This window comes from Fukomys damarensis, unplaced genomic scaffold (assembly GCF_012274545.1).
Source record: "Fukomys damarensis isolate Sample0158 unplaced genomic scaffold, DMR_v1.0_HiC HiC_scaffold_27, whole genome shotgun sequence".
Classification (NCBI taxonomy): Eukaryota; Metazoa; Chordata; class Mammalia; order Rodentia; family Bathyergidae; genus Fukomys; species Fukomys damarensis.
Window position 1 is genome coordinate 6,736,802 of NW_022900939.1, and position 18,754 is coordinate 6,755,555.

General features: G+C 53.1%; 1 protein-coding gene and 1 long non-coding RNA gene across 6 annotated transcripts in view; both read right to left on the reverse strand.

Moving 5' to 3' along the window:
- Positions 1 to 5,475, reverse strand: part of LOC117283515 — a 7,827-nt gene extending 2,352 nt beyond the window's left edge. Inside the window, exons 1-2 of the long non-coding RNA XR_004514528.1 lie at positions 5,315 to 5,475; positions 5,104 to 5,240 (exon numbers count right to left, since the gene is read on the reverse strand). This is a non-coding gene — a long non-coding RNA (uncharacterized LOC117283515). The remainder of the gene's footprint in view (positions 1 to 5,103; positions 5,241 to 5,314) is intronic.
- A 5,166-nt stretch (positions 5,476 to 10,641) lies between these two features.
- Slc35c1 (solute carrier family 35 member C1) lies at positions 10,642 to 18,207 on the reverse strand. 5 transcript variants are annotated; one of them, XM_010612490.3, is made up of 3 exons: positions 17,931 to 18,207; positions 16,052 to 16,581; positions 10,642 to 12,525 (listed from the first exon to the last, which is right to left on the reverse strand). In XM_010612490.3, the coding sequence occupies exons 2-3, from the start codon at positions 16,548 to 16,550 to the stop codon at positions 11,966 to 11,968; spliced, it is 1,059 nt and encodes a 352-aa protein (XP_010610792.1). In that variant the 5' UTR covers positions 16,551 to 16,581; positions 17,931 to 18,207; the 3' UTR covers positions 10,642 to 11,965. The 5 variants fall into 5 exon arrangements, with proteins under 5 accessions (XP_010610792.1, XP_010610790.1, XP_033612509.1 ...); XM_010612488.3 differs by lacking the exon at positions 17,931 to 18,207 and adding an exon at positions 17,788 to 17,821; XM_033756618.1 differs by lacking the exon at positions 17,931 to 18,207 and adding an exon at positions 17,679 to 17,695.
- Positions 18,208 to 18,754: the final 547 nt, after the last annotated feature.

The window sequence follows — 18,754 nt, forward strand, 5'->3', positions numbered from 1 at the left end:
CAAAAAAAAAAAAAAAAAAGAAAGAAAGAGACAAATGGCTTAGAACTGAGAGTCCAGAAACATCTTCACATCAATCCGAACATTTTATTCTTGTCAAAGATGTTCTTGTAAAGAAGTGGGGAAAAGGTGGCTTATTGCATCGTAGCTACGCACTAATCATATATCCCAAAGTGAGAAAATGAAACCCGACTGCATCTCATACCATACACAGGTGGGTTCCAGGTGGATCATGTGCTCAGTGTGAAAACAGATGGCTCATGCGTTGCTGTTGGGAGTGTAAATTGATTCATCCATTTTAGGAAACGGGCATTATGCAGTAAATTAGAAAAAAAACAAATACCCAAGAAGGGTAAATAATACACCCCATGGCCCAGCAGTTTCAGTCCTAGTGCACAGCCAGTGGGAATCTGTGCACAGGTGCAACAAAAAACATGTGCAGGAACGTTCATCGGAGCCTTATCAGTCATAGCTCTAAACCTGGAGCAATGCGAATGTCCGTAAGGAGCAGTCTGGATAAATTGTGGTACATCCAATAAAGGAATACTGTACAGCAGTAAAAATGAAGAACCTCTAGCTATAGGTGACAACGTGGAAGAGTGTCACAAACAAACACACGCAGAAAACATTTACACATCCACCGTACAGAGTTTGCAGTTAGGCAAAACTAATGTGTGTTAATTGCCAAAGAAGAAACAACTCGAATGTCCACCATCCAATGAGTGCCTAAATAGACCGTGGGATGTCCATACAATGAAATGTCATTTAGCAATAAAAAGGAACTACTGACACATACATAGATGGATCTTGAAACCATTATGCTAAGTAAAAGAAGCAGTCATATATATATATATATTTTTTTTTTTCTTTTTCTTTTGGTACCAGTGATTGAACTCAGGACTTTGTGTTTGGAGGCAGGCGTGGCACCACTGAACTAAATCCCCGGCCCAAGCAGTCATAGTTTGTAGCATTCTTTTCATATGAAATGTCTATAGAGTGCTGTTCAGTAATTCTAGCACTCAGGAGGCTGAGGCAGGAGGATTGCCGCCAGTTGGAGACCAGCCTGGACTACATAGTGAGTTCAAGCCTGGCCTGAACTACATAGTGAGACCCTGTCTCAAAAATCCAAAACCAAAACCAACCAACAAACAAAATAAGAAATGTGTAGAATAGGCAACTCCATGAGACAGAAAGTGGCGTTCTAGGGTTGGGATAGCTGAGACGGAAAGGGGAAAATAAAAGTATTCCAAAGTTGATTATGATGATGGTTCCCCAACTCTGTGACTATGCTAGAAATCACTAAAGTACACTCTAAATGCGTGAAATGTGTGGAATATGGGTTATGTACCAATAAAGCTGAAGTAAAATAAGCCTCAGTTGCAGGACATAGCTTTTAAAAGACAGGCATTCCGCCTGGAATTTTTAAAATATAAGAACATTGTTTCCATCAAATTTGGAAATTGCTCTTACAGGGTTTTTTATTTATTTGAATTATGAGTAGTGGTTCACTGTGTACAAAATTTTAGATAAATGAGTCTATTAGATGTTAAGTTGGGTACATTAACAGGGTAACATCCAACAACCGGGAAGCAAATCTAACCCTGGCAAAGCCCATTTGTGGTTCTGAAGGACAGAGCGAAATGGGAGCGAGATCAGAGAAGCTGGTAGGTTGCTAAAGACCCGAAACAAAGAGCCTGAGAGCTCTATACCTCGTTCTCAGAAGCGTCTCTGAACAGTGGCTGTGATGTGGATGCCAAACACCTATCTGCTCCCTGTTCCCAAGAACCAAAGAACAAAGAACCCGGGCTATACTAGGCTGGGCCAGACTCGGTGCATGCCTGGTAACACTAAATGTTAAAAATACCTTAAATTCGTGAGTTAAGAGCCAACACCCAAACTCACCTGTGGAGTGAGCACCAGCACAGCAGTCCTCTGACTACCTCGGAGGGTGGGGATAGCGTGGGGCAGTGCCTAGGGGAGTTTCTGGGGTGCTGCTAATGATCTACTGCTTGACCTGGGCAGTGCTCACACCAACGTGTGTGCTCTGCAGCGCCCTCTGGGATGTCACTTGCATGACTCGTGCCTTTCTTCCCAAGTGTGTTGCAGTTCCACTGAGAAGTTGAAGAGAAGGCGGTAGCTATGGTGAACTCAGAATCCCCTTCGTTTGACCCCGTCGACTGGTGGCGTCCTGTGCAGTGCTTAGATTCCACAGAGTTGACGCCGGTGGCGCAGCTCCTGGGAAAAAATGGGGTGGGGGATTCTGGGAGTTTCCTAAGGAGGCTTCTAAGACTGCTTCACTTGTCACCGGTAGGGCACCTGTGGGAGCTGAACCCTTAAAGATACACGAAGATTTCACCCGAGACGGGAAGTGGCCAGTAGCCTCTTCTGTCACGCCCTCTAGGGATTTGTGGGAAAAGCATGGGGGGATTATGTTTGCTAAATTGTATACAGCATCTTGTCCAGTACTCTGAATGTAGAGGGCCCTCGGTGAATGGCAAGTAGGAGTCTTGTATTATTATTATTATTATTAATTATTATTACTAGCCCAGGCACGTGGTTTTCTCAACTGTGGTGTTTTGGACCAGACCATTTTTTATTGTGTGTGGTGGTGGTGGGACATCCTGAGCTTTGTAGCTCCACCCCCTAGCCCAGATGCCATCACGGAGTCCACTTTAGACAGTTTGGGAAGTCCCCTGAAGGATCCGTTGGAAGAACACATTTCAAGCCACCCCTGCGTCTCACAGCGGAGTCTGATGTGCCCACATCGTCTTTCCATCTGTGTGCAGACCCTGTGTACATAGCAGTTTCTGTCCCGCCTACCGGTGCCCTCCTCTGGGGCTCTGTGCAGTATGCCAACCCTGGCCCCTGTGCCTGGATCTTCCGGGGATCTGCCCGAGTCTCTCCATCCACGAGGCCTGCCACGAGGTGCCCTGCGCCCTCGTCTCCCTCACCATCCCTTTCTTGCTTCCTGCACACCAGCCACTCTAGTGTCCACCCTTTCATGTTCTTTCCTTTTTCTGGTTTTAAAAAATCACGGTACAATTTAGATAACATAAAATTGACCGTTTTTTGTGTGTGTGTGCGTGCGTGTGGTACAAGGGACAAAACCAGGGCCTCATGAATGCTAGGCAAGGACTTCACTACTGGGCACCACATTTGAACCCTATTTTTTTTTTGTATGGGGCATTGAACTCGGGTCCTTGTGCTTGTGAGACAGGTGCAGTGCCACTGAGCTAAATCCCCAGCTCTAAACGCTTTGTAAGTGTGAACTGCGAGGCACTGGGTATTTCACAGTGTTGTGCCACCATTGCTCTTACCCATTTCCAGCCTGTCTGCACCGTCCCACGGGAAAGTTTGTGTCCCAGTCCCTCCCTTAGTGACCTCCGTTCTGCTGTCTCTGGGAATTCATCTGTTCCAGGGACCTCACTTGCACACGTGTCCATACTTTTGATTATTCTAGGTCTGAATTCTGCAGACCCGTGCCACATAAGGTCCACACCAGACTGCATGGAAGGCCATGGCGGTCCCAGAAGCTTTAACAGAGCTGAGAAATTCCCGTCACCCACGGAAGCAAGCCTTAGAATGTGGTGCACTTATGTTTTTGGGCAATGGCTGTATAAACAAAGCTCCCACACAGCAGTTATCGATAGTGCATGGTGCTCGATGGTGACCATAAATGACCATGTTACTGGTTTGCTATTTTGCTATAGTCTTTATCGTTAGTTTAGAACGCACTCTTCAATGTTAAGAAGACATGTTTGCATGGGACAGTGGGCCGTACGTCTGGCAGCAGCCCAGACAGGTCTTGTTTGCCAAAGCTCTTTAAAAAAATGTTTATTGGTGCAGGTTTGCGGTACATAATGGTTACATGCATCGTGGGGGCTGCGGGCTGTACCTAACGCATCTTCATTCTTTTTGTGTCCCTTTCCCTACCCTCCCTCCATCTCTTGGTCCCTGACTGCAGTAAAAGGCCACGTCGAGTGAGTTACCCACACCACCCAGCGCTGTGTTACGTACGCTCCAATGGCTGTGCAATGATGAGATCACCTCGCCATGCGTTTCTCGCAGTGTACCCCATCATTTAGGGACATGGGACTGTGTTACACTGCGTGTGGCAGAACACATTTTGTTTGACAGTCGCTTGGGTGGTTCCACTTTTTGGTTGTTGTGAACAGTGCTACTGAGAGCATTGGTATACCTTTCTTTTTAAACATCTTGATTAAGACATGTTTTATTATTATTTTATTATTATTGCTACTATCTTGCTATGTAGTTCAGGTTGACCTTGAACTTACTATGTATCCCAGCTGGGCTTGAACTGTGGCAACCCTCCTGCCTCAGCCTCCCGAATGCTGTGATTACAAGACAGGCGTGAGCCACCACGCCCAGCCAGTTCTGGATAGTCCTTATGGAGGGACTTATATACCTGTGGCCTGATTTTCATCTGCTGACTTCACTCAGCATAATGTTTGTCAAGGTTCATCTATCACCACCTGTTTTATAAATAAAGTTTTATTGGAACGCGGCCCTACTAGTCAGTTTACATATTGTTCTGTGATGGCTTTTGAGCTACAGGCAGAGTTGCAATTTAGGAACCTTATGGCCCACAGAGCCAACAACAGTTACCTGGACATAAAATGTTGTTAACTGCTGACTGGGGCCATCTGAATTGTCTTTTTTATTTTTCCCCTCCCTGGAATTGAAACTGATAAAGGCACCAAAAGCTAAAGAACAAAAAGAGGAACAACTGATGGTGGAATCTCAGGTCAAGAAAAGCCAGCACTAGTGGGGCCACGAAATCAGCAGACTCAGGAGCCCCCTCTCCCACTTCTGAGAGAGCAGGGTGCAGATTCACCGGTCCAGCAGCTTTGTCTACCTGACCTTGACCTTGGGGTACCCCAGAAAGTGCACCGGAGCAGTGAGAAGGCCGTTAGGGGACGGAGGTCCCACATGCTGGGTGCACAGGCCAGAGAGGGACGCCCTGCTCAACTGGCCCTGTGTGGGGCCGAGCTCGGCAGATCTTAGGGCATCGAAGGACACCCTGAGGCGCTCATCAAACTTTCCAGTCAGCACACTACCATCTTTCTATGCAAAGTCTCTTCCTACCTGAATCTGGATGTGTTTTCACTTGGCAGTGTCTGATCGGAGACCTGAAGGCGCGGTAGATGCGAATCACACAGAGCGGGGAGGAACAGCATGTCTGAAGGTCCTGAGGTGGATGGGATTGTCGAGCACATGACAAGCTAAAAGAAGAATGGGATGCTAAGTGAATTAAACCCAGGTCAAGGCCCCACCTTCCCTCTGCCTTTCTGCTCACCTGTCTCAGGGGTTGGCTGCTTTCCTTCTCGGAGCAAAAGGGCTACAGCACCGCCCCGCACCCTACCAAGCCCTTCCTCCTGCTGTTTCCGAAGACAGCAGAGAATCTTCAAGTATGCACTGTTACGCCTCTTCCCAGCGCTCATTGGCCAGAATTGCACACACGCCCCCACCTTGACCAATGCGTAGGGAGGACAGATATGATTTAGACCAATCACAGTTCACCCCTGGGGCTGGGGCAGGGCCCAGCCTCACGCAGGGCTGTTTGGCTTGGAAGTGAAGTCCAACATAAAGGAGCAGCTGTACAGAGCTGGTCCCAACTGGTTGTGTCCTTTACACCTGCTACTAACCTGCTTTTGAGCATCTAGGGATTTTGGGAGGAAATTGACGTGACAGGATTCATTCTTTCACGCTCTCGAAATAAAGTGTGCAGTCCTCTGCAGATATTTTTTTTATAACAACAGAAGTCGTTGTTACTATCATTGGCCTCGCGCTATTATTATCAACAATACCCAGAAGCACGCACAGAACTCCCAAGGTTTTCTCCCACTCTCCTGCCCACAGCAAGAACGTAGCTCATCAGGGAAGTTGTACCTTTCATGCTTGAGCTGGAAATTGCTGCTTCATTGCGACTGGAAAACGGTGGAAGCAGCGGATGGATCTCCTCCTGGGAGCTCAGTCCCCAGGGTAATGACATTGGAACGGGGCCTGCCTGGTGGACGGTGACTGGCTGTGGCCGCCTGGCAGGCTGAGGGGCTTAAGGCTGGTCCTGTGGAGTGGGCTGGGTCTCCCAGGAGAGGGTTAGTTCTTGTGCCACAGAGAGCCTGGCCCCTCCCTGTCTCCTGCTTTGTCCCTTGCCATGTGACACCACCAACCAACTCTCGCCAGACATTGTGCTGTTTGGACTGTTCAGCCACCAGACTCATGAGCCAAATGAACTTCTTTTCTTTATACATTTCCCAGCCTCAGGCGCTTTGTTATAGCAGCACAAAAGGGACTGACAAGGCCCACCTGCCCAAAAGGCAACGATGATGGGAGTCAAGTAGTGGCCAGTCCCCACCCAACTTCCTCATTTATACAACTGGTTGTCCCAGTGGTGCCCTCACTAGGTATTCACTCCTGTGATAAATGAACGACATCTCCCCTGAGACTGGCTTATATCCTGGAGGCTCAGTCTCTAATGAGATGAGGTCTCACTGTGTAGTTCAGGCTGGCCTTGAACTCAGTAGGTAATCCAGCTGGCCTCGAATTCATGGTGACCCTCCCACCTCAGCTTCCCAGAGTGCTGGGATTATAGGCGTGTGCCACCAATGGCAAGGCATTCAGCGATGGAAATGCATTCGGCAGATGAGGGTGGCAGGAATGCGTGTGGCGGCAGCAGCCAAGCATCCCCTGCTCCTGCCACGTGGCCTCTCTCACCCAGCAGGCTAGAAGCTGCCCTGGAGGGCCCAGAGCTGATCCACAGACCACGCAGCAGAGGGGATGGGGTCTCAGCAATCCTTCTGCTGTGAGCTTCCGTCCAATGATAACATCTACTGCTTGTGGACCGGACAGTGCCAGGCATGTGACGGGCATTAGCTCAACCGATGATGGCACTGCCTTCTGAGGCAGCAGTGATCACCATCCTCGCCAGAGACTAGGTAACCAGGGTTAGAGATGTCAAGTCACTTCCTGTTGTGGTCACACAGCTAGAAGTAACTGGGAAACTGAGGCTGAAGAAGTGTGATTTTGCCCCTGCAAAGCGATCCAGCCAACAAAACTGAGGTTCTGCTGCAGCATGAATCTTTAAGGTCTCCCAAAGGCCCATGTGTAGGAGGCGCTACATTTAAGAGGCGGGGCCTAGCGGGAAGGGTGTGGCTTTGAAGGGGATTGTGGGATCCCAGCTCCTGCTCTCTTTTGCTGTCTGACCCTGAGGTTTTTTTGCCCATGGTAATGTGCTGCCTGGCCATAAAACAATGGAGTCATTGTTTTGGCTCAAAAACGATGGAGTCAACAAATCATGAACTGAAATCTCCAAAACGGTGAGCCGAAATAGACCTTTTCCCTTTGCAAACTGACCACTTGCTATCCTGGTGGAAGTCTGACTAGCACAGGCTCCATCTGCGGGCCAGTTGGAATCTAAAGCCTGAAGTTGAAATGGACAGCCAGAGGTGTAGACTGCGGCAGACCAGCATGGCTTTGGAGATTGGAATTTTGGCCCTTTTGTTGGGCTCCCTGGCCTTTATTTGACACCTAAATGGGAACCTACAAAGGCCACCTATCCAAAGCCTGTGTAACGAGACTTGGCCACTGTCACCTGTAGAGATTCTGAGCAGGCGGAGGAGCAGGTGGGCTTGAGGGTGCCAGCATGGGAGGGATGGCACGGGGGGGGCCTATGGGACTGCCTGGTCCCGGCTTGGAGGTGGTGACAGTGGGTGGGGGGACAGGAACTTAGCCACTGGCCAAATTCTGGCTGTTCTGGGCCAATGCCACAGGCCCGCATGTCACAAAGTTTGTGGGTCGCAGACCTGTCATCCTGCTGGCCTGGCCATTACGTTTGTGTACTCAGGGTCTCGGGTGCAGGGAGGGATCCCCCTCTGTGTGCTGGTGTCTTTGTGCTGTGGTTTCTGGTTTTGCATATGCTGACAGTAGCACCTGGCTTGTGGTGAGTACTCAACAAGTTGTACTGCTAATGATAGTCATTTTTTTAAAAATTACATTTTGTATTTTTGAGATAGGGTCTTGCTGTGTAGTCTTTGAACTCACTAGCTCAAGCTGGTCTTGAACTTGTGGCGATCCTCCTGCCTCAGCCTCCTGAGAACTGGGATTACCGGTGAGTGCCACCAAGCCTAGCCAGTAATTATTAATTATTAATAAATTATTATTGTTGCTCTGCTCCGTGGAAAGGGCCTGGCTAAGAGGTTCTGCGTGACTGGGGTCCTGGTTCTGCCTCATCACACTGTGACCTCAGCTCTGTGAGGCTTCGTGAGGCTCAGGGCCCTCGGACGCCGTGCCCTCCACCCTGCCCCTCCTTCCCTTCCTCCCCACACCGGCTCACAGCCTCCCAAGCTCGAAGCACACCTGGGCAGGCTGCTTCCACACAAGGTTCCCTTTAGGTTTCAGGTTCTAAATTTAGCCGAGGTGCACTGTGGGGCGAGGGCTGTGCTGGGGAGGCAACAGCCTTCTCTGCTGGTGCCGTTGTAGCAGAATGACCGAGGCTGGGTGATTCACACAGGGCAGAGGCTTCTTTCTCACAGCTCTCAAGGCTGGGTGCCCAAGGTCTCGGGGCCGGCCTGTGCGAGGGCCTTCTTACCGCATGAGCCTGAGAGAGGGGCAGAGGCAGGGACGGAGAGAGAGAGTCCAAGGGGGTGCCGAGTCTGCTTCTGTAAGAAACCTGCTCCCATAGCCTGTAATCTCAGCACTCTGGGAGGCTGGGGCAGGAGGATGGTAAATTTGAACCCAGTCCGGGTAACTTAGTGTCTTAGTGAGACCCTAAAATAAAATAATTTTAATCTAAAAAAAAGTTTAGAAAGGGCTGGGTTATAGCTCAATGTGAAGGCCCTGGGTTCAAGCCTCAGTACCACACACACACACACACACATATACACAAATAATGTTTCCAAAAGTAATGGACAAAAGGCTGGGTGTGGTGGTGCATGCCTGTAATCCTAGCACTCAGGAGGCTGAGGCAGGAGGATCGCTGTGAGTTCAAGACCAACCAAAAATAAAAGGACAAACCCCTTAATGAGTGTGGGACCCTCCTGACTGAAACCGTTCCTCTCACGCCCCTTCCCAGCACTGCTTCACTGGGGATGAAATGTGCCATGTGTGAATTTGGGGGGACATAGCAGGCAGCTTCTCTACCTGTGTAGTATTGTGGGAAACAAATCAGACTGCTGAATACTGTTCTGTCTTGAATGTCGTGGGGAAGTACTGGAGTTCTTTGGGGACACAGTTTTCATGTCTGTTGGCTCCTTAAGAGGCTAGTGATTTGGCTAAGCCCACACAGCAGTGTATGCTTTGGGCTGGGTCTTTTCTTTTTTCTTTTTTGAGACAGGGTCTCCAGGTTGGCCTCAAATTCACAGCAATCCTCCCGCCATCGCCTCCCAAATGGTGAGATTCTTATGGTAACACAAAAATAATAAATTTGTTTCCTAGAGAAGCAACAATGGTTTTATGGTTGAGAGCCAGATTACCTGGATTTGACTTCTAGTTCTGCCACTTACTAGCTGTGTGACCTTGGACAAATTATCCAGTGTTTCTGTGCCTCAGTTTCTCATCTGTGAGTTGGGAGATGGCCAAGTACTCAAACATGCTTGTTGTAATAAGCATTACATGACATATTATTTGTAATAAATAACTTTTTTTTTGTTTTTTGGTTTTTTGAGACAGGGTCTCACTATGTAGTTGAGACCTGGAACTCACTATGTAGCCAAGGCTGGTCTTGAACTCACAGCGATCCTCCTGCCTCAGCCTCCCGAGTGCTGGGGTTACAGGTGTGCGCCACTACACCTGGCTGTAAACTACTTTCAACAGTGCCTAACAGCTGGTAAAGTTTATGCGTCCTTAATTAAAACAATAACTGCCCGTCAGCTGCACGACTTTGAACAAGCAGAAATCATCCTGGCTTAGGGTCGGGAGGCACATGTTCTCCTACAGGCTCACCCAGTCATTTGCTCTGTGAGCTCCTTTAAGCTTCCTTCACTTTCTCAGCTGCAAAATACGAGGCTCTGACAAGTTCCATGACAAACATTTTTTAAAACACGTTACTCCAAAACTTGGAACAAGTTACAATTTCTCCAGATTCTAAAGGTTGGCTGGGCAGTTCTGCTGCTGGCCTTACCTGGGGACATTCGTGAGGCTGACTTTACCCAACGGTCACACGTCACGGCTCCCCTCGCGGCTGCTTCCCGTGGCTGTGTCATGCTCTCCAGATGGCTCATGGGAGAAGGGAAAACTCCGAATGGCATTTTTGTCTGCGTTTCATTGATCAGAGCAAGTCCCAAGGTCAGCCCGGATTCTAGGACCCCATAGACTGGGCTTCCTGTTTACACAGCCTCCCCCCGCACCTGGCACAGAGCTCAAAAGAACGCTAGGTCTCCTGAGGGGCAGCGAGGAAAGTTAGACCTCTGAGTTCTGTTGCCTCCTCTTCTTTCCTGGAGTCCTCCATGTACCCCAGTGTCATCTTCTCTAAAATGGGTGACCAGTGGCAGCCCCACCTCATGGGTGTGGGAGGCTGTGATGAGGAATGCCAGGCTGCCTGCCGGTGGCTGGGCCCGGTGAGGGCAGGGCCCAGTGTCCTCACACTGGACAGACCCCCAGCTTCTCCCCAGAGCCCCCTGCGCCCCCTCACTCAGTCCACAAACACGGGGTCTTCCTCAGGCTTTTTATTAAATCACACACAGCGAGGGGCATCAGGCCCCAGTGACTTCACTGAAATCACCCGGGGCTGTGGGGGCAGGAAGGAGGGGCTGAGAAGATCCACTCTCCCCAGTGCTCACTACAGGGACTGAAAACATCGCAAACCACCCCAAGATGGGCGGTACAAGATGTCCAGCAGGAGGGACGGTGGAGTGAAAGCCACCCTGAGGTGCAGAGGCTGACAGAGGGGTGCTGTGGCCTGAATGTGTCTCCCCAAATTCACTTCGGAGTCCTCACCCTCGAGAAGGTGGTGACAGGTGGAGCCTCACGAGAGGATCCTGCTCTTCTAGAAGAGGCCTGAGGGGAGTTTGTGCTTCTACACTGCGGACTCAGAGAAAACCCTGCCTGCCCCAGTGGGGCCTTGAGCTTGGACCAGGGCTGTGAGAACCCAGCGTCTGGCCCACATTGGCCCGATGTGTGAGGGACTAAGGCTTGGGACAAGCGGTATCTTTCAGCCCCGACCTCAGGAAGGAAGGGAAATGCATTTATCACTTCATCACGGAAGAGGCTCAGAATCAGGAGTGGGGAGGCAGAGCGGGGAGAACCAGCTCCCCTTTTAGAGATTGGTGCCTGAGCTGAGTGGCCGTGTTAGGTCCTGGGAGACCCGAGCCCGGGTGGCAGGGCCATGGGGGTGGGGCCGGAGCTAGGGGCGGGGTTCACGACCCTACTTAACTTGTAGATGTGTGGCTCCTCCCTGTTCTGAAACTGCAAACGCGGACACACGGTGGGTGCTTTCATCTACTCTGTTCCCAGCCGCCACTGCGGGTCCAGGGTCGGTCACGGGTACAACAGACTCTAATGCTCTTCCGTGGCCCCACTGTGTTGGGGAAAAAGAGGAGACACTGATCTGCTTGCACTGTCAGCCCACGTTTCCCCCCCAAAGCGGGCTGGGGCCAAAGCCACGCTTCCTGCAGGCCCTGGGGAAGGGGGCTTTCCCAGTCCCCTTAAGCTGGCTGTGATGGGGTCACACCCCGTGTCCCCTGAGTATAAGTGAAGGCTGGCCCAATCCCAGAGGAGAAGCGGAGGTAGAGAGGCCCTGGGAGGGGCCGGAGGGGGTGCTCTGCCCAGTGGGGTAATCCAGAAACGGGCCGGGACAGACATGTTGGGCAACTTCCTAACATTCCTCTCCAGCCACCTCGGTCCCGCAGGTTTGTAAACAGTGCCGACTGGCGTGCCACCCTCTGGCCATGGGGACAGCCTTCTGTGCCACTCCGCTGCCACCTGGGGCCTCCCCACCCCGTCGCCAGGAAGCTCACACCCCCACGGTGCTCTTCTCATCCTCTTTAGGGGTGGGGTCCTCCTGAAGCTTCTTCATCTCCCAGCCCCGGACCCAGGTGTAGGCGGAGGAGCCGCCCAGCACCATGAGGTTGCTGGTCCACCACAGGAAGCTCTTGGTCTCCTCGTAGTACAGGATGGCCAGCACCGTCTGGGCACAGGCCTTGGCCGTGCCCGACACGTTGTGGGTCAGCGGGCTGGTGAATTTGATCTGCAGTCCTGCCACATAGCCGACGGCGAAGCCAAACAGGCCGCCCAGCGTCATCATCCCCCAGAAGTGGGCACTGCCCAGCTGGGCAAAGCCCCAGAGGGCCCGGAGCTCCCCGAGCAGCACGAGCAGGGGCAGGAAGAGGACGCAGGCGTTGACGTTACTGTAGAAGGTCAGGCGCCAGATGCTGCCGTCCACCGCCGGGAGCACCTTCTTGGTATAGATGGCGTTGAGCGACACGCACAGGCTGGCCAGCACCCCGAAGATGGTGCCCATCAGAGACAGGGTGCCCTCAGCCCCCTCCTGGTCTACCCCCAGCCAGAAGCCACCTGCAGCAGGGAGAAGGGAGACAGGGACAGAGCGTGACACCAGCGTTCGCAGACGGTGCACTGCGGCCCTCGCCGTCCAGCCAGCCTCTGTCCCAGCAGAGGGAAGACATCCTGTCACAGCACTTCCCGATTACAACGGAGTGCCAGAAAACAGCACAGGGTGCCGTGCTGGCCTGGGGCGTCTGGGAGGTGACTGTTCTGCAGGATGGGTGACAGCTGTGAAGGTCACCGTGGGCAAGTGACAGGGTCTGTAAGCCTTGGCTCCTTCTCCCATCGATGTCATCATGGGAGCACTGAATTAGGTAGGCTCCCTTGTGGCCCTGGACCCTACTCTTGGGTCATGTTCTGATCAAGGAGCCTCCATGCTTCCCCACTGCCTGCTTTCAAGTCTATATTCTGGCCTTGCCTGGCACACTGGGCTCCCCCTACCCTTGCTGCCCTTTCTCTGTTCTGTGTGATCACCCCAAGTCACCCTCTAATGTCCGTGGCTTTTTGTTTTTTTTTAGGCAGGGTCTTGCTATATATACAGTTCAGGCTGAGCTTGGATTCACTGCATAGTTCAGGCTGAGATCCTCCTGACTCAGCCTCCCCGAGTGCTGTGATCATAGCCATGTGCCACCACCCCAGCTAATCTCCCCGCTTCTCACCCGGCGGCTTGGCTTGGTGTCCTTATTCCTATCTGCAACAGGAAACACTATTCGCTTTTGTGGGAGGTTTCCATTCATTCTTCAGCATCAAAGCTGACCTCTCCTGGGGAATCCTTTCCTGGTAACTCCAGCACCCAGACCTCTTCCTGGACTCTGCCTGTGAGTCCCATGGAATCTCTTGGTAGCTCTGGTCTGCAAGCTCCTGTCTGTGGTGACAGTCTGGTTTCCCAGAAGGCAGGAGCTGAATTTTACATGTCACACCTCCTGCCATAGGTCCAGCAATATGGGGTAGTGGGAAAAGCTTTGGTGTCTGAGAGATTTCGTCTCCAATGGAGCTCTGCTGTTTATAAGCTGAGTGGACTGGAAGAAATTACTTAACCTCTCTGAGCTCCAGTTTCCTTCATCTGTAAAGATCTGGGCTACTTTCTTTCACTGTTTTAATATTTTTTGGTACTGGGAATCAAACTCAGGCCCTTGCACTTGCAAGGCATGTGAGGTGCCAGTGAGCTAAATCCCCGGCCCTGGGCTACTTTCTTGATCCTCACACTAACGCATCTACTCTACACCTTGCAGCCAAATGCTCTTCCTCTTAGCTGCAGCCCTGGTGGAGAGCCCGCTGGGGCTCCTCACTGCTGTAGGAAAGATCGGACCCATCTGACGGGCTCTCGAGGCCTGTGTGTGGGATCCACAATATGGCCTGACCATGAGGATTGCTGTGGCCCAGTGCGTGTCCTTCCTTCTGCCTGGAATATCCTCTTCCCACCTCGCCCTCCACATCCACATAGGATGGCTAGATTGGCTGTCCCTCAGCATTCCCACAGCACCTCTATGACACAGCCCTTACCCCATCAACGTGCCTCCAGGGCCGCAGGACCTGGTATCCTTTTCAAAGCTTGTATCCCCCAAGCCTGGCACAGGGCCTGGCAAGGGCTTAGCCCTGAACAGCTGTTAAATGAGTGAATGAATGGATAAATAAGTGTTGTGCTGCAGGTGGTTGTAATACAAAAAGAGATAAGAAGCCGGATGTGGTGGTGTGCTCCTGTAGTATCAACTGCTCCGGAGGCTGAGGCAGGAGAGGATCACTTGGGCCCAGGAACTCAAGGCCAGCCTGGGCAGCACAGTGAGACCCTGTCTCCAAAAGAGACAAGGCAACTATTGCACTAAGCACTCAGCATACAGCAGCTCCCTCTGACCTCCCAGAGCCCTTGCCCACCCTAGATGAGCCGGAGCACTGAGCTGATTCCAGCAGGGACCTCAAACTCGAGGTGCCGGGCCCTAGAGAGCCTCTCAGCCAGAGGGAGCTCTGAATGGTGTACCACATGACACAGTACACAAGGAGGGGAGGCCAGGAGCAGCAGCTTGGGCTGCCCCATCTTCACCACAAGGAGGAAGGAAGGGGACACAGCTCAGATGGGGGCCTGGTCACGGGGCAACAGAGAGCAATGACGCAGGAGCTGGCTTCCCAACAGCTACTTGGGTTATTTTTGGACTGGGGCACAGTTTCCCCAGTGGCTTCATGTCCTTGCATGCAAATCCTCCTACCAGGACTGGAGATGCAGGGCAGAGAGAAAGTAAGGCGAGCAGCTCCTCAGGGGAGAGGGGTGCATCAGCCCCTCCCACCCTGGCCTTCTCTCCGCTCCCTTCTGGGCCTAAGACTGAGCAGCTGCTGAAGAGGGGAAATGTTTTCTAGGACAGATGACCAGATGATGGGCCCTTTCCCCTCAAGTGAGCACAGAGCCTGGCACTGCAAGACACCAGGGAGAATATGTAGGCCACGTAAGACAAACTTCATGGTTCCGGGGAAACCTGAGCAGGTGCAAAGAGAGATCACATTCCCCTGGGGCAGGGCCAGAAGGGCGCAGGGAACAGAGCGCTGGCAAGTGTGCATTCTGCAAGGATGGACAGGCTCTGTAAACTGTGCTGAGCGCCTGAAATGTGGTGACAGAATCAGGTTATGACACCTGCAGCCGAGAAACTCAGCCCTTAAAATTGCACTTAGCTGTAATTAATCTAAATATGCACATGGCCAGTGTACTGGACAGTGTAGTGCTAATGTTGGGTGGACAAGAACACAGCGGCGAGAGGTCCAGGTCTGCAGTCCGGCCAGTCTGGGTGAGTAACTTAATCTCTCCAGGCCTCAGTCTATCCAGAGATGATCCCAGGGTGCTACCACCCACAGGACTTCTGGACCAAGATGTCCCACGTGAGATGATCAGCACAGTGTCCTTCTCAATAGTTATTTTCTGATGGGTAAATCTGGGGTGACAGCTAAGGCCATGGTTTCAGGTTTCACTCTGAGAGAGACAGAGAGCAATGGACTTGAAAGATGGACTGGCTGGACAGGCAACTTGGACTCTTGAGAAACATCACTAGCTGAGCTTACAGATGGGCTGTGCGCTCTTGGACAAGTTACTCAACCTCCTGGGCCCTGGTTTTCACCTTGTAAATTGTAGATGGCAAGCCCATCTCCTTACGAGGATTAGTCACATTCATATGGGTAACCTGCTCAGATATGGGTGCCTGGCTCATTCTATTCTATTTTACTTTATTTTTTGGTACTGGGGATGGAACTGTGGACCTCACACTTGCAAGGTAGGCGCGGTGCCACTGAGCTAAATCCCGGGCCCTTGGCTCATTTTAAACAACCACTGCCAGCATTTGATACTGTAATTACTGCTATTATTATTTTTGCCCCGGCTAAGTTGCTAACCTGCTGGGTTATAATGGTCTCTCTGGGCCCCAGGCTCTCCTTCGAATGACGGGTGAACCGAAGAAGATGGGACACATAAAGTCCAAAGATGCCCGAAGGGTTGCTCCTTCCTTCCTTCGGGTTTCAGCCTCCAGGCCCACCCTGCTCCCACAGCACCATGGCCACTCACCGATGATGACACCGCAGGTGAGCAGGGCGTAGAAGGAAGTGGTCTGCTTGAGCAGCAGGTAGGAGAGGAGCACGTTGAAGACGGTGGTGAGCGATCGGCCCACGTTGTAGAAGGCCACGCCGACGTACTTGAGGCAGAGGTTATTGAAGGTGATCATGCCGATGAAGACCACGGACAGCGGCAGGACGCTGCGGGCCACCCTGAGGTCCAGGCGCAGGGCGGGGAAGTCCACGGTGCCCGGGCAGCAGACGGCCAGGGCGCTGAGGCCCTTGCACAGCAGCACGGTCACCAGGCACTGGTAGAAGGTGACGAAGATGGGGGTGTCCAGCTGCAGAGAGGGGCTGTCCAGCAGGTACTTGTTGAGGAACACCATGGAGATGGAAGTGACCCAGTAGAGAGAGACCACCAGTGCGATCTGCAGGGCCCGCAGCAGGAAGGGCTTCTCCCCGCTGCCAACTTCGGCCTCTCCGGAGGGGTCGGAGGCTCCAGTCAGTGCCATGTGCAGGATCCTGGACCGCTTGAGGGGCGCCCTGTTCATGGCAGCAGAGGAGCTGGGTCACCCTAGGGTACTCCCCGGGGTGCAGGGCAGGCGCAGCCCTTCGGGTTCAACAGGGGGTGGTCTAAGTGCCCCTCTTCCTCCCGGAGGAAGTTCTGCTTTGGGGTGAGCCCAGGAGGGCTGCTCCACAGCCCGCTTCCTCCCCAAGGGCGCGCATGGGAGCAGAGCAGAGGGAGGGACGAGGCGGGCTACGGTGGGGCCGGGCCGGGTCGGTGACCCGGAGGGGAACAGGAGCTGGGGCCTAACAGGGAGGAGGGGCAGGGAGAAAGGAGGGGAGAAGACTGGGGTGGGGGGCTGGAGCACGCGGGGAGCCTACGGGAGACTAGGGGCGTAGGGCGGTCAGAGGGGCTCCGGGAGGAGGCCGAGAGCGCGGGAGGGACCGGGCGGCGAGGCCAACAGCCGGACTCTGCCCGCAGCCTCCGGACCTCCGAGGCCACCTCCCGGGCGGGGCGGGGCCACGGCTCATTTCCTGACACGCCCCCGACCCCGCCTTAAAGGGCCAGCGCGCCCGCAGCCGTCCTTAAAGCCACAGCCCGGGAGAGCCGGCCGGAGAGGGTCGGGTGCGCGTCTGCGCTTCTACGCCTGTGCTCCGCACCCTGCGTGCTGGGCCGCTCTAGCGGGCGGCTCGCGAGGCTTAGTCCCCACCTTCTCGGCTCGGCGCCGGCCCATTTTCCTCTTCTCGGAATCCGGGGTGCTGCCCCCTGGAACTTTGGCCCCTCTGCTCCTCGCGACCCCTTACCAGCCCCGCGTTCCTCCACCAGCCCGAGCCACTCTTCCAGACATTGTCGCGGTCCCCTGCTCGGCGCCAGCGATTATCGCTGGCCACGGGCCTCTAGCCTAGCAGAGCCGAGGCAGCGCTCCCAGAGGCCGGAGGCCCCGTCCCCCCCAGATGCCAATCGGCGCACCCGTCTCCGCGTTCCAGACCTGCGAAGGCTGGGACCCGAGCTCTCACAGCACCCCTTTCCTGGGGTCCCTTTCTCTTCCAGCAAAAGCCGACCTCCCTCCGGCGCGGCGCAGTTTCCCCAGTTTGCGCTCGCCTCCCCCGGTGTCCTGGACGCCACCCCACTGCACCTGCCTCACCCGGGGCGACTTCCTGCTCTCGACAGTCAGGCACAGTCTCTCCTCCCGGCAAAACCATCCCCGCGCCCGTCCCCCTCCCGGGACGCCTCGATTCCTTTACCTCCGCTGGCTCTGCCCGGGACCTGGCTGCATCCTTGGCCCGCCACCCCCCAGCCAGCGCTCCCAGAAGTGCTGCTCTGCGACTCGGATTGGGCCGCTCCCGCCCCCTCCCAGGACCAGGCCCGCTAAGGGTCCCCGACTCACTAGGCAGCTGGAAGGACCGACTTCTCTCTGGTTCGCGCTGTAGCTCCAACGTTGGGCAGGCTAGATTTGCGGGGGTCGCCACCTGGGGCTCAAAGCTGTAAAGTGTGTTTGCACACTGGCACTGTCGTGTGTCTGATAATCCAAATACCATTTAATTAGCATTTGTCAAGACAAACGGACAGCACATGGAGTTATAGATCTAGTTGGCTTTTAAGAGCAATTCCTGGAATTGGGCCGCTCCCTTTTGTGAGACCTGAGGGAGCTAAAGTGACTCCATGCTGGCCTGTTAATAGGCCAGAGACTGTGCTTCCCCCTCTCCTTATCAAACTGCAAACAAACCTTCATATGCTAATTGCTAACTTGGTTAACAGTCCAACAGGGACAAAAGGTATGACAAAAGGTGACCATAAAACATTTCCTGCATAAAATAAGCAGTGTGTTTGGAATTTAATCCCCTGGTAGTTCTGTAAATGCCCTGACCTATGTTTGAACTTTTTTGTTTAGAAAAACCCTATAAAACAACCTCAGCCCCCGAGCAGTTGCCTCTCAGAACTGCTTGGCTCCTGGAGTGCCATCTGACCAGACTAATAAAGGTCTTCTAATTGCTGTGTTCCTCTCCTGGTGATTCTCTTCCTCCGTTAAATTCCCGGAGCCCTAGCTGGGCTGTGGACCCAGCATCGTGGAGGCCTTCGGACTGTTCAAGCTCTGTGGAGTGGAAGTAAGGTACTAGGTCTTACACTTTCTACAAAGTGGAACGGGAGCTCCCACCCAGGAAGGGCAGAACAGCCGCTTTTGTAAAGCAGGAACAAGGAAATGGAGCAATA